Source organism: Herpailurus yagouaroundi, unplaced genomic scaffold (assembly GCF_014898765.1).
Source record: "Herpailurus yagouaroundi ecotype Mexico unplaced genomic scaffold, PumYag 28, whole genome shotgun sequence".
Lineage (NCBI taxonomy): Eukaryota > Metazoa > Chordata > Mammalia > Carnivora > Felidae > Herpailurus > Herpailurus yagouaroundi.
Window position 1 is genome coordinate 36,832,945 of NW_024412376.1, and position 24,708 is coordinate 36,857,652.

Below are 24,708 nucleotides of genomic sequence, written 5' to 3' on the forward strand. Positions count from 1 at the left end.
CTGAAGATATTACATCTCACTCAGACCCCTCCCAATGATCTCCCAGGGGTCCTTTACTCAACAAACAAAAATTCTTCCAGAAAAAACCTTTATGTAAAACAGCTGTAAAATCTGAAAAGCACTAAGGTCTTCCTAAGCCTAAACTGTCACTAACAAAAGGAGCCTAACCAAAAGTGGTACAAATGGGTCCGTTCAGATTCAGAACAGAATTATCATTTTGATAGTTGTCCAGCAGCTGAATGCAACACAAAATAATATGGGTTATGTGAGGGGAATGTATGACTTGTAAGATAACACACGTAAGTATTTTATGTGTTTGTTGACTTGTTTTTGTTTTTTATAAAATACACACTCTTTAGGTAATATAGTTTAGCCTCATAATTCACAAAAACTTAAAATGTGCCTTTACATGATCTTTAATTCTTTTTAAAAGTGTCTTACATAGCTTAATAACTATTCAAATGTCTGCTACTGCATTTACCCCTATGGCTTCCAGAATGTATCTCAGAGACAATGAGCCCACTATAACCAACAACATAAAATCCCTAATTTGCATTTTTATGTCACTGACATTCAATTCAAAGTTTAGGACTTAGCAGAGTCATGCTTAACAAGTACGCAATAAAATGGAATAAACCCAAAGTTAACTTTCTGTTCAAGCACTAGGATAATACTCAGCATTTAATACTTTTTAAAAATAAATTTTCAAACAATTAAGCTGAAACAAAATAGAATGCTTTTGGCAAAAACGTTTCATGTATGTTTCAAGTCCTTCTGAGAGGATACAAAATAGTATCTGTAGTAACAGCTTCCCTAAAGCTGTGAAGGGATGCTAATTTTCCTCCAAAATAACTTGCCTTCATTTTGCATATTTTCACAGAGGTAAGAACAGGAATGAGATTAAAAACATAACTTTAGAATTTATAACTTAGTTTGGTGATCTACTTTTGAACTGAAGTTAGTGCAAAACCAATATATAAAGAACACAAAATGTTTAGCAAACTTGCTCTAAAACACACATCGTTAATAAGATGCACAACACTACAACAGATAAGCAGAACTAGAGACTAATTAATCCTCCTCTCTTCTCAAGAAGGGGAAATCTTGAATAAAGGAGTGATTCTCTGAAGTGTGTACTGTAACCACCAACAATCTGTAAGGATTCTCCAAGTAGTCTATAAATTACGTGAACTCTCTTCTCCCTCAGTTTCCTTACACTACATTCTCCCAATTTTCCTCCATCTACTTCTGTGAAAATGGCTTGGTTTTCCTTACTGCTTCTAGCTTCTCCACAAGAGAAAAGTCTTACATCTAACTTCTCTACTTCCCTTGGCGACCTAACCGATCCATCTCCTGTGTCTCTAGTCTTGGCACCCCTGAAATTCATTCTTCAAGCTGTAGACAGAGATAGCTTTCTTGAATGTGACTCTGTGGGCACCTGGGTGACCCAGCCGGCTAAGTATCTGACTTCGGCTCAGACACGATCTCGTGGTCTCTGAGTTTGAACCCTGCATCGGGCTCTGTACTGACAGGGCAGCGCCTGGAGCCTGTTTCGGATTCTGTGTCTCCCTCTCTCTCTGCCCCTCCCCCCGCTCACCTGTCTCTTTCTGTCCGTCTCTTTCTCTCTCAAAAATAAAAATAAACATTAAAAAATTTTTTTAAAAATGTGAATCTGATTGAGATACTTCCATTTTTATGTCCTTTAGTGCCCCTCCCCCCGTTGCCTTTTAGGTAAAATCCCAAACTCCTCAACATGATTTTAAGGTGTTGCAGGATCTGGTCTCTACTTAACTCTCTAGCCTCATTTCTCACACATCTGGCCCCACAGTCTCCACTTCAACAACAGCAAATTTTCAATTCTGCAGTTTTACACACTTTTCAGCTCATTCTAGTTGCCTCTGATGGGAACACCCTTCACTTTTCATTTGGCCAGCTCATCCTTCAGATTCAGCTTGCCTAGCAATTCCTCAGGTAATCTTCCCATACTCTTCCTATCAGTTCTCAGACCATGCTATACTTGGACTAGTATATTACTTTTCACATGATATTAAAATTAATTTGTGGGGGTGCCTGGGTGGCTCAACTGGTTGAGCACCTGACTCTTGATTTCGGCTCAGGTCACAATGTCATGGTTCGTGGGATGAAGTCCATGTTGGGCTCTGCCCTGACAGTGCAAAGCCTGCTTGGGATTCTCTCTCCCTCTCTCTGCCCCTCCCCATCTTGCATGACCGCACACGTGCGCGCTCTCTTTCTCAAAATAAACATTAAAGGAATAAAATTAATTTGTAAATTAATTAATTTCTATATTCTCTCTTCCTGCAGACTGTAAAAGCTTTCTAAAGATCAGGATGCTTATCTATCTTGTTCCCCTTTAGTATTCATTCCTAGCGGCTAGTAGACTTAACACCAATATATTCATTTACTAGCAATTTTCTCAATTTATGCATCTTATCTCATCCCTCAAAATGTATAAAACCTTCCAAAACATTTACATAATTTTTAAAGAAACAAATTGAAAAATTTCTGTGAAATGTTCTATGAATTTTGGTAATTTAAAATCCCCTTTGTTGTTTTTAACAGCTGCCTATAAAGAGTATCCACCAGAAGCAAAGCTATTATTCGAACAGATCTCCACATCCCAATCCTACTATAAACATATTTCAACATCCTTAACATCTTCATAGTGGCCTCTCTGCCTCTCCACGATTACTTCAAGTCAAAGCTGATTATTCTCCAACATGCTACTTATCAAGTGAGTAAAAGGCAGGGTTAGCATTTTCTCAGCTTTCTGCTGGTACTTCTAAACTACCAGTTCTCAAACTTTAGTTTGCGTAAGAACCACGTGAGACCGTATTAAAATTCAGATTCTTCTCAGCTGTCCATTGTGATCTCATGATGTTGGAGTGCGAAGTCCAGGCACCAGAATTTCAAACAAATAAGCCACGTGATTCTGATGCAGGTAATTCTTTGTCTACATTTTGAGGAACTCTGTTACGTAGAACAGTTTTTCCATACTTGTGTAATACACGGACTCCCATCCCGCATTTCCTGTGGGCCACACTACCTCATTGCCCTCTTATCCACCTTAACATTGTCATCTATCTTCTTTCTAGTTAATCCCAAATATTTATTGAGGGCCTTCTGCTCTATCCTTAATTCTCACCATTATTCTCGGTGTTCCCAACCTTTTGCATGCCATTGGGCAGTTTCAGAAAATGCAATGATTCCTTGTTCAGTCTGCAATTCTTTCCAAACTGAAATATAAGGTCCAAGCTGAGTTTTCATAGCTCATCAAAAAAACAATGTATAATGTCACGGTATGTAGTCTGTTGCTTAACTTTTTTTAATACAAAGTATCAATTACTTAAAATGAAATAAAATCTATTGCATGAGCTTGCCTACCTATGTTGATACAGAATAATGGGTTGTAGTATTAACAATCTGTCAAAGTGTATGATTTTTTTTTCCCTTAGTATACTTGTAGGAAGCCTGAAGTTGGTAGTTTGATACAGGTTTGGTAATCTGTAGGGGACAAAGGGCCAAAAAAAGTGTGAGGACAAATAAAAGATCTACTAGACTAACGCAGTAACTCCAACCTACTCTTCTGTCTCAGATTGCAGTAACCTCTACATCTCTAATGCCTTTCATCCTTCATGCCCCATTTTACTTCAGCCACCAGAACTCCCACGGCCACTCTTGGGAACTTGCCATCACTCAGGAAGCAACACGTCTGGAATTTTAAGTCTAATAACTCTCTTTGTGGTCACAAGCTCCTGTATCTGTTATTCCACTTGATCAAGTTAGCAAACATGACTCATCCATTTTCTCCATTTTACACACACATATACAATTCTCAGTCTCCTCTCTCTCTCTCTCCTCTCTCATTCATTCCACAAACATTTAACAAGAACTTACAGAATTACTATCTTTTGATGGTTTACTGCCTACCTCCTTGACCTCATCCCCATCCCCAAGTCCCCTTAGTCTAGATTCTAAGTAGTAATGAAGTCTGGTAAGAATGAAATCACATACCAGCTTGCACCAAGGGAATGCTGAATTCATTCAAAGGCTTATCACCGTGGGAATATTTATACGCATCTACATTCAAAACAATTCCTTCTAGAAATAAAAAAAAAATATGACAGCATTTGCTTATAAACAGAGGCAGAATCTATCTTCTAGGCACAATATGTCATAATTAAGAAAGATAGGCTTCAGCCTCTCATTAAAAATTATATTTATTCATATTTTTTCAATAGAAATCCCAATCTAGAGTTAATTTAATAGACTTCTATATAATGCACATACTTTAAAACTTAATTTGTGGCAATAGTACTAAGAATATATTCAATACTTTAATATTTTGAAGTAAATATTAAAATGAATCTAGGGGCGCCTGGGTGGCTCAGTCAGTTAAGCGTCTGACTTGGGCTCAGGTCATGATCTCACCGTTTGTGGGTTTGAGCCCCATGCCAGGCTCTGTGCTGACAGCTGAGCCTGGAGCCTGCTTTGGATTCTGTGTCTCCCTCTCTCTCTGCCCCTCCCTGCTCATGCTCTGTCTCTCTCTCTTTCTCTCTCTCAAAAAATAATAAAAAGCATTAAAAAAATTTAAAAAAATGAATCTAGATTTGCATGGGTTAAACGATCCTTGAAAAATATTTGCCATACTTCTAAAAGGGTCCAAGCTATACATTTGGTAAAAATTGGTCTTTGGAGAAAGTCTCCATCGAATCAATGTTGCCACTGACAGAACTCCTAAATTTTTCAGATGTGAGTAATGCAGAAATGTTATACTGAATAGTATATAGCACGGAGACAAATGGTCATCATATGCTATTCAAACTCTAGTGTAGGATGGCTGAAGTAGAAAACATGTTAAATTTTAAGTCTTTATACTGGAATCACTTCCTTTATTGAGCAACTACTGTGAATCATAAACTGTGCTGTGTGCACACAAGCTGCCCTAAAGGTGATTTCAATCTCTTAGGAAAAACAGATAAGTAAATGGACAGTTACAACACTGAGGGGAGGGGAGGAAATCTATCCAAAACAGTGTTCTGACAACTCCTATTCTTATATTCCTTTCCAAATCTTCTCCAGACTGCTAGAGTTCACTGTCCAGACTGATATGTACAGGGGAATGGAAAAAGTACTTAGTTCAATAAAAGCATTAAAGAGTGAAACAACAATAACAAAGACCACATACACAAAACTTCAACAACAACAACAACAACAAGTACAACAACAGCGATGATGCATGTTGGGAAATTAAGGACACAAGATGGATAGATCAAGTCCAAAAGCAGTACATCTTCCACAAAAGTCTAGAAACATGTTTCTAGTCCTGGCTTTAACATGTGTTTATTCATTTACTCATTTATTCACCAAACATTTAAATGAAAGCCTCAATTATCTATTATGTGGCAGCACTGTAGATAAGGTAATGAATGGAAACATTTTTGCCCTCACCTTCCTTACAATCAAATCACACAAGCCTTTGGTACAGCCAGGTAATCTGGGTAATTCCATCACAACCTCAAGGGCCCTTTTCCTCAACTGTAAAATAAAGCAGTGGAACTCAGGGATCTCTAAACTAAAATCCTGTGATTTAACTCAAAACTTGTAGACCGGGGGTTTTTAAGACCCAGGAAACTAAGGATCCATAGGCAGGCTTCAGTTTAGGGAGTCCTAAACTCCCTAGAACTAAATGCAAAATTTGGTAGTTTTGTATATATGTACATTTTTCTTGAGGAAAAGGTCCATAGGTGGAAAAACTGAAATTATGGATTTTAGTTTTGGGCCAACCACAGAAAAAATTTTGTTTCAGTGATATATACTAAGGTAGTTTCCCTATCTGCCAAGTATAACTTAATTAACAAGAAATTTCAACTACACGGAACTGATATTTGCTTCTTCTCTTTAATTCATGGCATGAATTTCACAATTTTAATATTTTGACCAGCACTTTAACAGATTTATAAATAATATGCAGTTTACAACTCAAAGAATAATTTGTATTCTTCAGAGATTAAACTTTACTAATCTTTAAAAAGGAATTTTTATTTAGAAAAAAATATTTTTGCTGTAAAAAACTGTGATGATACTAAGATTCTTATTCTATCCTCTCTAAATCATTGTTGCTCCTTGTCTTAAGAAAAAGAGTAATAAACCTCAAAATATTAACATATGTCAAGTTGCTACCAGGGGATTTCTAGGACCAGTTCTTTCATTATAACCTCTATTAGAATGTGAATGCTAAGTTAGAGTCTAACCAGGGCCTCTTGTAGGACAGACTAAGAGGGGAAACCAAATGAAAAATGAAACCTCTGCAATGAGACACAAAAGCCAGGACAGAAACATTTAGTTTCACTGCCTGTGCCACAGTGACACCAACTGGTCAGCCAGGATACAACAACTTAAACCACCATCTTAATTTTATACAAGACTGTATTTTTTAGAGTACATCATGCAGTTAAGTTTTAAATAAAAACCAGTATTTGGGGCACCTGGGTGGCTCAGTCGGTTAAGCATCCGACTTCAGCTCAGGTCATGATCTCATGGTTCGTGGGTTCGAGCCCCGTGTCAGGCTCTGTGCTGACACCTCACAGCCTGGATCCTGCTTCTGATTCTGTGTCTCCCTCTCTCTTTGCCCCCTCTCCTGCTCACGCTCTGTCTCTCTCTGTCTCTCAAAAATAAATAAACGTAAATAAAAACCAGTATATGATTTTAAACAACAAACAGGTGTAAAAGGAAGATGTATATAAGTAAAATACTTGAGCAAACTCTGGTTATTATCCAGTTTAACATGAGAACTCTTTACTAGTCTATAAAATACAGTCTAACGCTAAACAATACATTTTAACACTTATTTTCCATATGAATTTTCATCAGTAATAAAATATAAACATGAATTTCAGGCTAAATGCAATTTCCCTTTTATTTCTCAGGAAAACAAAGGAGTATGCTAAAACTGAAGTAAACATATGCCTAAAAGATCTTGAGTATAATTTATTCAAAATGGTCAAAAGTTGCTTTTGAAACATTATTTTCACTTGTGGTGAAAGGAATCACACAGCCAATTTCATTTTAATTCAACATATCAAATAAGAGACTCCTGTGATACATATATTTTTAATAAGAGCAGATACAGAAATTTTATCATGTTGAATTTCTTTAGGGAGGTGAAGTGGGGTATACTACTTGAAGTAGATATTGTTTATTTCTAAATTATTTATTTTTAAAATATTTATTTATTTTTGAGAGAGGAAGAGATAGAGCAGAGAGGGCCAGAGAGAGAGGGCCAGAGGATCTGAAGCAGGCTCTGTGCTGACAGCACAGAGCCTGATGCGGGGTTCGAACCCACGAACCGTGAGATCATGACCTGAGCTGAAGTCGGACACGTAACCAACTGAGCACTTTTATTTTTTATTTTTAGATAGAGAAAGACTGCATGTGAGCGGGGAAGAGGGGGAGGGAAGGAAGGGAGGGAGGGAGGGAGAGAGAGAGAATGAATCTCAAGCAGGCTCCACACTCAATGTGGAGCCCAATGCAGGGCTCGACCTCCCAACCCTGGGATCATGACCTAAGCCGAAGTCAAGAGTTGGACACTCAACTGACTGAGCCACCTGGGTGCTCCAGGTTAACTGCTTCTTGAGGAGCCTTTCCCAGGTAAAGTTCACATCCAATAAAAGGAGGCCTCCAGGAGAACATCTTTTTTTCTTCTTTTACCACCCAAGAGAAGTGAAATAACACTGCAGGAAAATGTCCAAAAAGAATTTGACACAAAGCAGCAAGTCAATTGGCTTTGACTGCATAAGCAAAGAGCTTATAGAGATATTTGAAGGTTTAAATCACTTCACTCTAGTAAGACTCTATTTTTTTTCAGTGCTACTCAAAGGCAAATAAGGTTAAGTGAAGAGTCATGAATAAGTTTAAGTATAAGGCAACCCAGAAAAAGAACAGAGCTGGAGGAATTACCCACCAGCTATTAAGGTTAAAGATAATATTTGTTCCAGACTTAATTAGTGTAGTAATTAAGTAACATAGTGTGGTATTATTGTAAAGAAAGACAAAAAGACAAAGAAATAAAACAGAGTCCAGAGACAGCCCCACACATATATGGCCACCTGATTGACAGCAAAAGCTCCCAGTGGAGAAAGGACAGTCTTTTCAATAAACAGTGAATAGCAGTGAGATACTCATGAGGAAAAAAAAAATGAACCTTGGCACCTGCATCACACTACACAAAAATTTAATTCAAGATGAATCACAGAGCTAAGTGTGAGAAGCAAAACAAAAAAACTTTCGGGAGCGTCTGGGTGGCTCAGTTGGTTAAGCATCTGACTCTTGATCTCAGCTAAGGTCATGGTCTCAAGGTTTGTGAGTTTGAGCCCTGCGTCGGGTTCTGTGCTGACAGCTAAGAGCCTGCTTGGGATTCTTTCTCTCTCTCTCTCTCTTTGTTTCTCCCCCACGTGCACCCTCTCTCTCTCAAAATAAATAAATAAACTTAAAAAAAAACCTTTTAGAAGAAAACAGTATCTTCATGATACTGGGATAGGCCAAGATTTCTCAAAAGGGGCACAAAAATCACTAAAATGACACAGATAAATTTGACTTCATTAAAATTAGCAACTTTTGTTCATCAAAAGATACCATTAATAGAGTACAAAAGCAAGCTACTGACTAGAACAAAATACGTGAAATACACATATTCAAACAAATGACTTATATCCAGAATAAAGAACTCCTGTAAAAAAATTAGAAAAAGGCACACGCCCAATAGAAAAATGGGCAAAAGGCTTGAAAAAGGATTTCATGCAAGATAATATCCAAATGATCAATAAGAATATGAAAATACACTTAACATCATTAGTCATTAGAGAGATGAATATTATGCTTCCACCAGAATCGCTAAAATTAAATGGCATGACAATACTAAGAATTGGTAAGGACGTGTAATAACTAGAACTCTTACCTGCTGCTGGAACCACTTTGGCAAGTTAGTTGACAGTATCTACCAAAGCCAAACATCATGTATCTAGCAATTCCACACTAGGGTATATACCCAATAGAAATAGGTGATTACGTACACCAAAAGACTTGCACCAGAATGGTCACGACAGCTTTATTCATAATAGCCACAGACTGGAAACCTAGGTATCCATCAACTGAAGAATGGATATACAAAATTGTGACATATTAACAGAATGAAAAACTACAGCACAGTGAAAAAGAATGAAATACTGCCATAAACAACAGTACTGAATAAACTTCACAGGAATAACACTGAGTGAAGCCAGTCAAAAAAGAGTACATACTGTAAGATTCCATTTATTTGTAGTTCAGGAATAGTCCAAAGCAATCTGTGATGCTAAAGTCAGAGTAGCAGTGATTATTCTGGGAGACAGGGCAGTGTACTGCCTTGAAGGGGGCAAAACGGGGCCAGTTAAAGTCCTGGAAATGTTCTACATCTTGATGTGTGTGGTGCTTCCATTGAGCTGTATACTTAACATCTGTGTTTTACTGTGCGTAAGTGGTAGCTCAAAAGAGAACAAAACCAACAGAAAAGAAAAAGAAACAGGCTTAAGGTGGCAGGTGAATATCCAAAACAATGCAGCATTTGTATGTACTGCATTTTCTTGGACTAAAGTCATTAGACTGTTTATTAGAACATCAACTCCCTGATGGCAGTATTTTTGTCATTTTTATTCACTACCATATCCACAGTGTGATACACAGCAGATACTCGATACACAGCAGATACTCGATAACTATCTGCAGAATAAGTTTGCAAAAGGACTGTTACCAAAATTAAATGAAGCAATCATTAACTAAAATCTTGGTATAATGAGTTATTTGAATTAACAGAAGTTTATAAAGTAATTGCTAGAGTCTAATGATGGTAACGTGATTAGCTTATTATGCAGGTGTGTCTTAGTATTTTCCAACACAAGAAAGACTAAAACCTGAAGTGAAAATTTCCTTTGTGTGCCCAGAATTTAAAGAGTCTCTATTCTGTGAGTTCCTCTATTTTAAGGCCACAGGTACATAGACACCAAATTAAAGCACTCACAATTAAAATAACCCTCAAGTTTGAAGACACATTCATTCCTTCCAAAAAACTGTGAAGGCAAAAATAAGTGAAATTCAGTGGAATTTACTAAAATCAATTAAAACAATCTAAAACAGTGGTTCTCAACCAGAGGTGAGTTTCTCCTCCCACCAGGGGTCATTCGGCAATGTCTGGAGACATTTTTGCTTGTCACAACAGAAGGAAGAGGCCAGGGATGTCGCTAACCATCCTACATGCAGAGGCCAATCCTCTACAACAAGGAATTTATCTGACCCAAAATGTCAAATTATGTTAAAATAAAGGATTTTATTCTTCAGCATATGAAAAAGAGTCCTATTTAAACTATAAAATAATTTGGGGCGCCTGCGTGGCTCGGTAGGTTGAGTGTGACTTCGGCTCAGGTCATGATCTTGCAGTCCGGAGGTTCGAGCCCCACATCGGGCTCTGTGCTGACAGCTCAGAGCCCAGAGCCTGCTTTGGATTCTGTTGTCTCCCTCTCTCTCTGTCTCTCTCCCGGTTCATGCCCAGTCTCTCTCTCTCTTTCTCTCTCTCTCTCTCAAAAACAAACATTAAAGAAATTTATTTTAAAAAATTAAATTAAAAAAACCTATAAAATAATCCATTTCTTTCAACTATTCCTTTTTCAAAAATATGAACATTATATTTTTAAAGTTGTACACGTATCAAATGTCATAAAAAGGGGTATTTATTGTAAATATATCCAGAAATAATAACCATCACTACCATTTCTAGGACTATCCTAGGCATATTATTTATTTTATCTCATTTAATATCAATATCCCCATGAAAGTAAGATTCTCATTTATAGAGATCATAAAACAAAAACTAGAAGAGATTAAACACCTGCCCAAGGTTACACTGCTAGAAATGACATAGCTAAAATGTGCACCCAAGTTATCTTCAAACCCATGGTGTTTCCGTTAAAATGCATTAAATTTCAATTTCAAATGAGAGGCAGATCAAAATTGAAAGCACTGCAACTTTCATTTTCCATCAAGTCAAGTATGCCACTTTAGAAAGTAAATGGCAAAGTCAGGAGAAGCCTACTTAGGAAATATGTACTAAAGACACACAGAAAAGAGATTACTGCCAATTTTTGAAAGGGTAATCTATAGTTAGTATTTTTTCTTATCACAAATATTAAATAGTTTCATAAAGTCATATACCAAAATCATCAGATATACTTTGTTCCAGTCATGTAACAGAACTACTGATGATAACATCAAGGCATGAATGCTTACTGGCTAGGAGCTTAACCTTGACAAATCACGAACATAACCCACCTAGTCACCCCTACGTGGTAACATTAGGTTCCTAACACTTCAGCCAATCTAAGAAAATATTCCTAAATTAAATTCTATTACTTTCATCTGATAGGCTTATCGTGGTCCTCTGTATCAACAGAAAGGAAAATATTCTTACCCTATTAAAGCCATGTTCATGAGAGTCATCAACTTCTCCATTACTAGTCACTGGAATTTCTGCTGCTGAATTTTTGGGAGATTCTTGAGCCATGCTAGACTCCTAAAACAAAACAAAACAAAACAAAACAAAACAAAACAAAACAAAACAAGAAACAGCTGTAAATAGCACCAAATCATAAGAGGCAAATATTCAAAAGATTGTTAATGTTTATAGCACTTAAAAGCCATCATTATAGCATTAAAAAAAATAATTACAACCTAACTAACACATAATAAATATGATATTAATATAATAAAAATGTACCCGGCTTTTAAAACTGGAGTCAACTTAAACTTCTTATTTAAGAACAAGTTACTTGCAGATCCCAGGGGGCAATAATAAATTGCCTCATAAACGGTATTATGATAAGGCTACCAGTTACAACTGAAAAAAATATCACAGAAAGCCACACTTCATTATTAATTCAACTACAGCAGCTCCACTTTTCCTGTTGTACATAATGGGCTTCTCAGCCAGCTTTTGTTTAAAGAGTTTCCCTGATACAACAAAATGTTTAAATCTGTACACTAGGAGAATTAAAATTTTACATTCTGGCTTTACTGTTCTAACAGTCAAATAATGTTTAAAAATACATTCCTTAATTTTATAAGCACATTTTCTATAAAATATAAATTTCTTTCAGGAACTTAATATAGTTAATCGGTAACAGAAAGTCAATTCTGGTTAATAAAAACTTTTTTTGCTCCAATCCTATGTGATTTAAGAAACATACGTGGCTACAAGATAAAATGAGAATTTTATACCTGTAAAGAGTCTTAAAAATTATCTAGTTTCCCTCACTTTAAAAACTTCAGAGTAAATAACTAAACCATTGATTCCACTTTTCACAGAGAACAGGTATCCCTCATCCCTCTCTTCTCCTTGCCTCCCTTCCCTTTTAAACCAGTAATGGCTTTAAAAGCATTACATGCACATACACTCACACTTATAACAACAGTGCCCACTAGAATAAAACACGTTAGGTACACAATTGATACCTAACATTGTATGTTCTAACACTCAGACTTGAATCCTGCTACCCCTGATTCTGCACTGCACAGAATTACCAAAACCAAACCAAATAACTAAAATGTGTGTGTGTGTTTAATTTACAGAACTGAATCTTACTGCCAAGAGCATAAGAGGTTCTTTGATTTTCTCTGAAAGTATTGTTTTTAAGATTAAAATAACTAAGAGAGTGTTGTCATATCTAGCTCGTGCATTACTAATTTTTAAGGGGTTAAGGAAAGGTTCAAGGCCAGAAAACTTTATTTAAGAAAAAAAAAAAAAACACTTTTATTTTTAAGTAGGCTTCACACCCAGCGCAGAGCCCAACACAGGGCTTGAACTCACGACCCCAAGATCAAGACCTGATCCGAGATCAAGAGTCAGACGCCTAACTGACTGAGCTACCCAGGCACACCAAGGCCAGAAAACTTAAAAAAAAAATTGCACTGAACTTTTATAATTAGGTAAGTTATACTACTAAAAGCAAGTATGAATGCAAATTGGTTTGTGGTCTAGTCTCTACTTCCATGAAATATAAAAAGGCCTAATTAAAATACTGAATGACACCCAACAATACTTTTCATATAGTGTGTATATCATTAAGTATGTGAGACAGAAGATACTGTCAAATATATAAGGTAGGACTTAAACGAATCTATTGATAACACTATACAGATCAGCAATTCTCAAACTTTTTGGGCTCAAGACACCTTTACATTCTTCTTTTTATTTTAATGTTTATTTTTGAGAGAGAGAGAGAGCAAGCAGGGGAGGGGCAGAGAGAGAGAGAGAGAGAGAGAGAGAGAGAGAGAGAGAGAGAGAAAGGGAGACAGAATCTGACGCAGGCTCCAGGCTCTGAGCTGTCAGCACAGCCTCTGACTTAAGGAGCTTGAACCCTTAATATGTGAGATCATGACCTGAGCCTAAGTCGGATACTCAACTGACTGAACCACCCAGGCACCCCTAGACCCATTTACATTCTTAAAAATCATTAAGTATCCCCAAAAGCTTTTATTTATATGGGTTATATCTATCAATGTTTACTGTATTAGAAAGTAATGCTGTAAATTAAAAAAGCTAATTATTAATCCATTTTAAAGTAATAATACAGGGGTGCCTGCATGGCTCAGTTGGTTGAGCATCCAAATCCTGATTTCAGCTCAGGTCATGATCCTGGCGTTGTGGGACTGAGCCCTGCATTAGGCTCTGTGCTAAGATGGAGCCTGCTTAGAATTCTCTCTCCCTCTCTCCCTCTCCCCAGCTTGCACTCTTTCTCTCTCTCTAAAAAAAAAAAAAAAAAAAAAGTAATAATTATATACACATGTTAACATAAATTCTTAATATGAAAATAATTATACTTAAAGCAACAAAAACTTAGAACAGTAGCACTGTTACATGGTTTTGCAAATTTCTGAATTCTTCTGCCTTTATGAGAAGACAGCTGGACTCTTCTATCTATTCCCACATTCAATCTGTTGCAGTATGTTGTTTTGGTAGAAGTATATGAAGAAAACATGGCTTATGTGGCTACTGTCTTTTCAAATAATTGTGGATATACTTTTTTGATACTGTATCAAAACTTGACAAGTGGTCAATTTAAAAAAAAATTTATTATGTTTATTTATTTTGAGAGAGAAGGAGAGAAAAAGAGAGACAAAGTGAGAGCAGGGGAGGGGCAGAGACAGAGGGAGACACAGAATCCAAAGTAGGCTCCAGGCTCCGAGCTATCAGCACAGAGCCCAATGCGGGGCTCCAATCCACAAGCCGTGAGATCATGACCTGAGCCAAGGTCAGACGCTTAACCGACTAAGCCACCCAGGCGCCCCAGCAAGTGGTCCTGTCTTAAAAGTTAACTACAATGTGGAATATAAAAGCATGATACCATAATGATGAACATCTTTCATAATCTATAGCATTAAAATCCATCGGTCTACCCTGTACTTTGAATGTGTCTTTCACATATGCATGATTTGGTACCATCATGCATTGGTCATTTAGAAAACATTGGTTTGATGACTTATACATATCATCCAAATATTGACACAGTTCCTTATATAATAAAAAGTCTTACTTTTATATCTGATTTTTATCAAAAACAGTCTTTGGATTCAAATTTTCCAAAATTCTAATTTTTGCTGGAAAACTTGAATTTGACCGCTGGCAAAAAATAATGTCCATTATTTTACTTACAGTAACAGGTTTTCCAAAAGTATGTCTCCTAAATAACCAAGTCTGAATATAGCCACAGTTTGCTTCTGCAGTTAGTTCAGCTACCCTTGTCATGCAGCAAGAGTGCTTTATACATACTTCCCATTTTGTCCCACAGAATGTTAAAAAGGCTTAATAAGATTGAAAACTTTTACTGCTTCACTAGACATTCTTAAGTGAAGTTGGTAATTAAAAAAAATTTTTTTTAATGTTTATTTATTTTTGAGAGACAGAGTGTCAGTAGGGGAGGGGCAGAGAGACACAGAGAGAAAGACACAGAATCTGAAGATGCTCCAGGCTCTGAGCTGTCAGCACAGAGCCCGACATGGGGCTCGAACTCACAAGCCGTGAGATCATGACCTGCGCCGAAGTCGGACGCTTAACTGACTGAGCCACCTAGGTGCCCTGGTAATTTTTTTTAAATGCAAGTACATAATGGTCTAGAATATGACTACTCCTACAGCTTGGGACAACCACCTTGATTCCTGCTAAGACACCAGCAGTTTTATTTACCTATTCTTGTGCACCATCAGTGCAAACGACACAACAATGAAAAATGCAAACAATTCAAATGTCTTCTCAGTAACGTTTCAAAGTTTTACCTTGTAGACTCCCTGGAATATTCCTGGGGACCTCTAGGGCCTCCAAGCCACACTTTGAAAAACACTGGTGTAGACAAATTTACCCAACATTTAGTGAAGGCTTGTTATGTGTGAGGCATTCTTACTAAATTCTAGAGAATATAAAAAACAAATAAGGTAGTCACTGCTCTGGGGAAAAGCACCACTGATTTAGTTTGGAAGCCCAACTAGACTCTTTAATAAATACCTAGAACAGCAAGCGTGTGCCCCTCTTTCTTTAGGACGCTCTAATACCAAACCTACCGGAATAGTTACGGATAACATAAATCCTAGGGTCATTCTAGGCCAAATCTCTATTTCTTGGCAGCTCCAGAAATGCTCTGCTTCCCGTAGATCCTCATTTATGTTACATTCTACTCATTACACAAACCTTTTTATCACAATAAATCTTATACCTAATAATGTTTATACTATCTGGCACAAAAATGGACTATCTCTACATCCTTGTATCCCTGTTTGTATTCCTAGGGCAAAAGAACAAAGATCTGAGTGAATAAAGAAAGGTGCTTGAGGATGGAGACACTCTTAGCCATATCTGTGTGCTCAGAGATTAGCCCAGGATTTGGCAAGCAAAAGGTTCTCAATAAATGTTTATTGAACGGCAAGGAGTGCCATGAGTTACACCGAAAGTCAGATTTGGAGTTGGGAAGGTGTTAAAATAATCATTCTGCATTTGTGCTCCACATCCACTCTCTCCTTTGTCCCACCCAAGGAGTACAGAATAACACATTTGTTACTTCTAGTGGATATCACTGTAGTAAAACAAACCAGGGGGAAACGTGTGGAATAGAAAAAAAAGTTAATTATCAATATTTCAAAATTAGTGCACTTTAATTATTTTGAGACAGTTATAATGAAAGACTAAAATGTCAAACAGAAATACTATTTGGTTAGGCCAATGAAAAAAGAACTTTCAAAATAATGCAAAATCCTTACACATTTAAACATTAATAATTTAATTAAACATTAAAACATTTACCAAAAAACTTATTTCCTTGCATTCCTAAATATATTATAAAAACTACTGATTTTTAAATTTATTTTTAATTATTTTATTTTAGAGACAGAGACAAAATCCCAAGCGGGATCCATGCTCTGCACGGAGCCCAACATGGGGCTCAATCCCATGACCCTGGCATCATGACCTGAGCCAAAATCAAGAGAGGCTCAACTGACTGTGCCACCTTAGGTGCCCCCCCAAATACTGATTTTTTTAAAAAGTCTTATTTCAGAGTTCATCTTATCACAGACTTCAAACAAGTGAGGAATCAGTAAAACCAAATCTTACTTAAGGCTTGCAAGTAAAGGAAAAAATAAATTAGAGAAGATTCCAAAAGTTTAAAAAGGGAAAGCAAAACTCTTCCACTTTAGAGGGGATTCCAAGGGAGTCTCTGAAATAGATGTGAAAGAGAAGTTTGCATTCAGACAAGTACTGGAGAGATCTCCAGTAAAGTACTTCAGTAGAGGCCAGTAAGACTGGATAGAACAGCAATGCTATTGTAGCATTATATGTGTTGGCCAATACCACAGGGAGTGCTGAAGCTGAGATGGCTCTTTACAGTTGTCCAAATTAAGGCAAGGCGGCCAGGCCCTTCTACCCCCACATCTCTACCACTAGGTGCAGGCTATCCTCTAGGGGTATAACCATGGACAAGGCAACTGTCATTGGCAGAGGCAATTCCTGGGAAGACTCAGCTATGAGCCCTCAGCAAGCAATACTCTTGGAATGAGGGCTTTAGTTCCAAAGGGAGTAAATGGACTACGCACCACAGCATCCACTATATCCTCCTTATTACTATTCTATTTTTTTTTTTTCAATCGAAAGGTCTCACATATTTATAACTGAACCAACCTATGGTATAGAAGCATAGTAACAGAGAAAAATCATTTCCCTGATAAAACATCTGCTGCTCAGGTAGTAGGGAGGTTTACAGAAGGATGGGACAGAACACATGACCTTCAGGCAGCATAAATATGTGTGCCATCTCACGTGCAATCCCTTACAGACCCAGCTTGGTTCTTCTCCAATGCCACCGTTTGGAGTTGTACCTGATTTTATTACCAGTTTTCATCTGAATCCACAGGCGGATGGGATAATTCTGCTTTTATTTCTTGGCAAGGAATTGCCTGTTCCTGAAAGTCTTGTGAGAAGACCTGGTGAGGAACAGTCAGCTGCACCATGATGGTGGAGAAAAGGAGAGAGCTCCTTATTACTAAGGTAGTACCTATTCTATTTTTTTTTTAAGTATTTTATTTATTTTTGAGAGAGACAGACAGAGAGTGTGAGCAGGGTGGAGGGCAGAGAGAAAGGGGAACAGAGGATCTGAAGTGGGATCTGTGCTGACAGCAGACAGCCCAATGCAGAGCTGGAACTCACAAACTGCAAGATCATGACCTAAGCTGAAGTCAGACTTGCTTCACAGATAGAGCCACCCAGGTGCCTGAAAATAGTATCTATTTTAAAAGAACTTGAAATGTCTTGTTTAGGGGATATCTGGCTACTTTATGCATAAATTTACAGAAATTCACTGGTCTCTACTAAGAGAAACTGTTTCTTTCATAGTCCCCAATTAAGGGGTGCCCAGTAATTGAAACAAAGAAGAGCCCCTGACACAGGCTGGCTGATCCACAGGTCACAAGCTAAGAGAAGGGCGGGTTAGAAAAGTATTGCCCAATAGAGGAAAGAGAAATGTCCTGAGCTAATCAGACTCTTTCTGAAGGGTAAATAAGGGATGCTGAGAGAATTAGTCAATGGGGGTATTGGAAGACAAATGAGTGGAAAAGAAAAGCAAAGAGGAGAATTATGCAGATGACAGGTCACAGCTTAAACATTCCCAAACTCTAGCTCACAAGTGTTAATCAAGTTTGTCAAAGTTTATTGACAATGTTATCTGTGTCCAGTTCTTCCTTTCTGAAGTATGACCTTATGAAAATCTTCTGTTCTTAGATTCTTTTTTTTTTATTTAAAAAAAATTTTTTTTTCAACGTTTTTATTTATTTTTGGGACAGAGAGAGCCAGAGCATGAACGGGGGAGGGGCAGAGAGAGAGGGAGACACAGAATCGGAAACAGGCTCCAGGCTCCGAGCCATCAGCCCAGAGCCTGACGCGGGGCTCGAACTCACGGACCGCGAGATCATGACCTGGCTGACGCTTAACCGACTGCGCCACCCAGGGGCCCCAGATTCTTTTTTTTAAATTGTGGTGGATTCTGTGCAGGAGGGAGCATGAGAGCAGCCTGGTCAAGCCTCTAGTGTCCGAGTCAGCTAGGTGTGAGCATGGCTGAGCAGGAACCCATAGCTCAGTGGTAGCACAGACTGCGGCTGAAAATGAGGAGGATGAACACGTGGTCAACCATAAGCCCCCCCACCCAGAAGGGCATCCAGGAGATCCAGGAGCTGGACAAGGATGACGAGAGTCTGCGCAAGTACAAGGAGGCCCTGTTGGGCCACGTAGCTGTGTCTGCTGACCCCAAAATCCCCAGTGTTGCTGTGACCCGCCTGATCCTGGTGTGCAGTACAGCCCTGGGTCTTCTGGAGCTGGACCTGAGAAGTGATCTGGAGAGCTTCAAGAAGCAGTCCTTTGTGCCGAAGGAGGGGATGGAATACCAGATGTGAACTGGGAGACTGTGTCCGGCATGAAATACATCCAGCACACGTACAGGAAAGGCGTCAAGACTGACAACATCGACCACCTGGTACCTGATGGAAAGCTATGGTCCCCAGGCAGAGGAGTATGAGCTTCTGGCCTCCATGGAGGAGGCGCCCAAGGGTATGCTGGCTCATGACAGCTACAACATCAAGTCTCGCTTCACAGACGACAGTAAGACTGACCACCTGTCTTGGGAGTGGAACCTTACCATCAAAAAGGAATGGAAGTCTCCTTGGTGGTCTCGCCTTGCTGCTTCTGCCTGTACTGGGGGGTAGAGGAGAGAGGGAGCCTCCAGCCCAGGTCTCCACCTTCCCTTCCATACCTTCAGGTTCCCCTACCTGTCCTAGCCTGATCTGAGGTTCCGGCTTTTCCAAGGGAATCTCATGGGGTGCTCAGATCCTTGTGGGCCTTTGCAGTTGCCCTGAATCCTGTTCTTTCTCTTCTTCCAGGATGGGAATGGGGTGGGGTGCATAACTGGAGGCTTCCTGGGGGCCAGCCACCTTCCAGCTTTCACCTGTGTCCAGTCAATTAATCCAACACTGTTAGTAACCATCTAACCATGATGCCTTAACATGTAGAACATGTGCTGTGGGGGCCGTCACTAACCTCTAACCTCCTACGTCTGCATGAGCACATGATCTCCCCCGTCCCAGCCCCATCGGCAACTCCTGAGGCCCTGGGGAAGTGTGGGGGATGTGCTGCTGCTGCTGCTCTCCTGCCTACCGGGGATTAGCCAGCCCCCTCCCCGAGCCAGGGCTGTGGGGACGGCTCCAGGGGCTTGGGGAAAGCCAAACTGCCAAAACTGAAGTAGTCTCCATTCTAACCTAGGAGGCCAGGTGTCCTGACGCCCCTGCGTCATAAGAGCTTTGGATTTTATTTTCAGTGAAATAAGAAGCCACTTTAGGGTTCTGAACATAAGAATGAAATGATCTGACTTGTGTTTTAAAAGGATCACGCTTTTCCTGCTGTGTTGAATTAAACCAAAAGTGAGCAAAGGCAGAAGCAAAGAGAACAATCAGGAGACTAACAGAATAATCTAAGCAAGAGACGATGGTGACCTACAAAGTCAATGCAGCTTTATTAATACCTGACTAAAACAGATATGAAGAAAGCCTTCTCTTCATTACCAGAGCTAAGAGGGACATCTCATAATGATAAAAGGATCAGTTCATCAGGGATATATAACAATCAGAAATGTGTACGTTGGTCCCAATAACAGAGCTTCAAAGTAAATGAAACAAACACTGACAGAATTAAAGGGAGAAACACACAAGTCCATAATCACAATTAGAGATTTTACCACTACTCTCATAGCAATTAAAAGAACTAGACAAAGAAAATTTGCATAGACACAGAAGATCTGAACACTATCAGCCACCTTGTCTACTATTTATAGTAGACTCAGTAATGTCAGGATATACATTATTTTCACATGAACATGACATGTTTAGCAAAACAGATCATATTTGGGGGCACAAACAAGCCTCAATAAATTAAATTTTAAAATACTAAAACCATACAGAGTATGTACTCTGAACACAGGGGAATTAATTTACAATCAATCATAGTAAGATATCCATGAACTGCCCCCTCGCCAAAATTCGGAAATTAAATAACACATCTAAGTAATTAATGGGACAAAGAAGAAATTATGAAAGAAAATATATTGAACTGAAATGATAAGAAAAACAACAATGTTCGTGTGATGCTCCTAAATCAATGCTTAGAGAGCAATTATAGCTTTACATGCTTACATTTGAATAGAAGATCTTAAACCAATGATCTAAGGTTGTACCTTAAGAAAATAAAAAAAGGAGAGAATTAAATTCAAAGCAAGCAATAGGAAGGAAATAATAATAAACATCAAAAATCAAGGAGGGGTGCCTGGGTGGCTCAGTCGGTTGAGCATAGGACTTCGGCTCAGGTCATGATCTCACAATTTGTGGGTTCAAGCCCCACTCTGGGCTTTGCACGGTCAGCACGGAGCCTGCTTCAGATCTTCTGTCTCCCTCTTTCTCTGTGCCCCTCCCCCACTCATGCTCACTTTCTCTCTCAAAAATAAACATTAAAAAATTTTTTAAGAAAATCAAGGAAATAGTACAAAAACTGTCCTGTACATTTAAAAAGCTTAAGCTCATAAGAAACAAAAACAGATGAATGTTGTACATAAGAAGAGTCTTAAATGACAGCTAAGTATGATGTACAATATGGATTGGTTCAAAAACAAGGGAAAAAACAGCTGTAGAGCATGTTATCAGAACAACTGTGGATTAAACAATAGCACCGTATCTATTTTTTAATTACATTTTCTAATTTTGATAAATATATTGAGGTTATATAAGAGAAAGTTGTTCTTAGGAAGAAAGGCACATGACGTCTGCAAATCACTCTCAAATGGTTCAAAAAAGAAGTTGTATATACCAAGAGAAAAAATGTTAAATTAAATGGGACAAAACAATAGTTAGTGAATCGGGTAAAGAGTTTAAGTTTTCAGTATGAAATCTTATCAAAATTAGAATTTTTTTAGTGTTTACTTATTTAGTTTGAGAGACAGATTGATAGTGCATATGTGCACATGAGTTGGAGAGGGGCAGAAAGAAGAGAGAATCTACACTGATAGTGTGAAGTCTGACATGGGGCTCGATCTTACAAGAGCCATTAGATCACAAGATGATGAGATCATGACCTCAGTCAAAATTAAGAATCTGACACTTAAAAGACTGAGCCACCCAGGCACACCAAAATTAGAAGTTTTTAAAATAATAATAATAATGAGGCTAGAAAAGTATGCAGCAGCCTATAATGATGGGCTTCATAATGCCAGACAGCTTGGACTTCATCTTGAAAGGGATAAGGAAAAAGTAGCAGGAGAGCCTGATCAATTATTGTTGATCTAGTGGGAGGTTAGACTGAAGGGAAAGTAGGAAAGACTGCACACAGAAAACTATTTAAGACACTATTTCACAGTTCTACTAAGAAATAATAATGATCTAAAGTAAGGTTATGGGAATGGAGAAAAGTAGATTCAAGAGTTATTTAAAAGTCAGAAGAGACTTACAGAGTGATGAGATTGCTGAAAATAAGAAAGGAAGAAACATCTAGGATGACCTATGCCTCCTCCTGACCCATACCCAATTTGTGGCTTGGACAGTTAGAAAGACCACCATGTCACTCAACAAAGTGGGAAAAGTGGAGGTTTATTTGCCTTTGGGAAGGTCAGAAAATGAGTTCTGTTGTAGATGTTCTGAATTTAAGATGTTTGTGGGGTATCCAAGTCCACTAGTACATTAGAAATTTCAAAATCAGGTCTAGAGTCTCAGAATGAAGACATAAATCTGGGAGTTATCAATCCAGGGATGTAGATGTAGATGTAGATGGCATGAATTGATAAGAGTGACAAGAGAAACTGAAGAGGAGCATCCAATGGAACATTAAAAGGCAAAGAACACTGCAAAAGAGACGGGGGAGGAGGGACAAACAGTTAATGATACAGACACAGCAGATAAAATTATAGCAGTAAAACCATGTGTTGTTTTAGATTATAACAAATGTTCTGAAAATGAAAAGTATGATAAACTAATACCACTTTACGCCATAAATGAGGTTAATAGGAATAGTCATTTGCCAAAAAACAAAATAAATATCCCAGCTATTATCTATTCACTTACCCACAAAGAATGACCTACTTTTAGAAACATCATTTACAAAACATTAATTATAGAAGCGAAAATTAATAGCCAATACATAAATTGGCAGGGGCTCAACACCAAAAACTCCATGCCATCTTCCAGGACAAAATCCGTTCACGGTACTTCACTCATGCTTTAAACTGAAACTGAATTTGAATTTAAATTTAAATTAAACTTGAATTTGAATTTAAATTAAACACTCAAAATAATTATACAAAAGGCTTTGAGGATTACGTCCTTTAGAAATAAAGTTAGAACCTCTTCTAAGATCCATGTCATTTAAGGTTTGCGAAGGTCTTGAGTGTTTGTATCCACCACTCCCCAAATTCACATGTTAAAATCCTATTACCCAATGTGATATTAGGAGGTGAGTCCTTTAGAAGGTCCTTTGAAAGGATGGATGGAATTAGTGTTTTTAGAGGCCCAAGAGAGCTCCCTAGAAGAGGGCTTTCACCAGAACCCAACTTTGCTGGCACCTGATCTTGAACTTCCAATCTCCAGAATTGTGAAAAATAAATTTCCGTTGTTTAAAAGCCACCTAGTCTATTCTGTTATAGCAGCCAGAATGGACTAAGACAAGGTCCTCCACAACAGGGTCCAATCAACTTTTCAGGCTTTATTTCTCTCAACTTTTACCCTTCTAAAGAGCCTCTACCAATAAACCTACCTGCCATTTCTGTAATGAAATCTGCAAACATTTGCTCAAATGGTTTCCAATGTTTAAAATGTTCTTTCATCTTCAAATCTAGTAAAATCCTGCCCATAATTTAAGGCTCAGCTCAAATGTTAACTCTTTAAAAACATATTCCAAAGCATCAGAAAAACAGCATGATATAATGAGAAGGGTAAGGACTTTGAAATGAGAGACTTAAGTTAAAATACCATATCTACAATATAGTTGTTTTGTGATCTTTGTTAATCTTATATTTCTCATGTATAAAATTAAGAAAATATATACATCTTAAATAATACTTAAGGGAAGATATATTCAAACAACTGATAAAGAGTACCTACCCCACAGTAGGCATTAACTGAATAAAAGAAAGATGCTTCCAATACTGTGCCTTGTGAATGTTTAACAACCAGTTCTCCAAATTAAAAATAATTTTTTAAAAGCCCTAATTTGTGATGTTTGTCCATTTCCATGATGCTACCTTAAAAATAAAAGATCCAGTTACTCTACCAGCAAAATGAATTTATTCAGGAATAGTAGAGAACTGCAATTCAGGACATGTAAGCTACAAGCAAAACCATAGCTAAAATATGGGCAAGTCCAGACAACAAAGAAGAGGAACATTCTTTTATTGAAAAAAGGGGGGGGGGGGGGAGTTAGGAGGGGCCGTTATAAACAAAAAGTCTACTGAAATAAACTGGGGGTCTTAGTGGCTTTTCATTGGCTGAGTTGTGACAGTCTCTCATTGGCTGGGCTGTTGCTGGGCAACAAGAAAAATCTTGTTGGGTAGTGAAATCTTGGGGTAGTGAAGCATAGGTTGTTCTTATCAGGAAGGTACTCTCTCCCTGTTGGGGTCTACAACTGATGACCTCTACCTTCCGGCCTCTACCTCCATTTTATTGAGGCTTCTCTACATTAATTTTCAGGGTGTCAATGCTCTCACTATGGCCAATTTCAAGCTTCCAACATGACCTCACTGATTCCAGAGATGGGATGAGATGTGCAGTAGCACATCATTATATAGTATTTCTACCAGAGAAATACCACAGACACAAATAACCTCAAGAGTACAGATAATAGTAAAATATTTAGGAACTGACAAGTTTTAAGTATTTACTGTTTTTAATATATATTTTTTAAGTTTATAAATCTTAATTTTTATATAACGTCTGTATTTAACAGCTGGCTTATAAAATTCTTGGAAATTTAACAAACAGCTCTTACAGGTCAGGACAAACCTGCTCCAGCCAGCACCAAATTATTTCCAAGTCAGAAAATAAGTA

At 38.0% G+C, this 24,708-nt stretch overlaps 1 protein-coding gene and 2 pseudogenes across 9 annotated transcripts in view; 1 reads left to right on the forward strand and 2 right to left on the reverse strand.

Moving 5' to 3' along the window:
- ARFIP1 (ARF interacting protein 1) overlaps window positions 1-24,708 on the reverse strand; it is a 126,990-nt gene that overhangs the window by 67,629 nt on the left and 34,653 nt on the right. For all 9 annotated transcript variants that reach the window (XM_040472273.1, XM_040472236.1, XM_040472267.1 and 6 more), the window contains one exon: window positions 11,516-11,617. In XM_040472273.1, coding sequence (XP_040328207.1) covers window positions 11,516-11,617 — 102 coding nt within the window. The remainder of the gene's footprint in view (window positions 1-11,515; window positions 11,618-24,708) is intronic.
- LOC121039845 (60S ribosomal protein L39-like) lies at window positions 16,600-17,975 on the reverse strand (annotated as a pseudogene).
- On the forward strand, window positions 18,623-19,338 carry LOC121039853 (rho GDP-dissociation inhibitor 1-like; annotated as a pseudogene).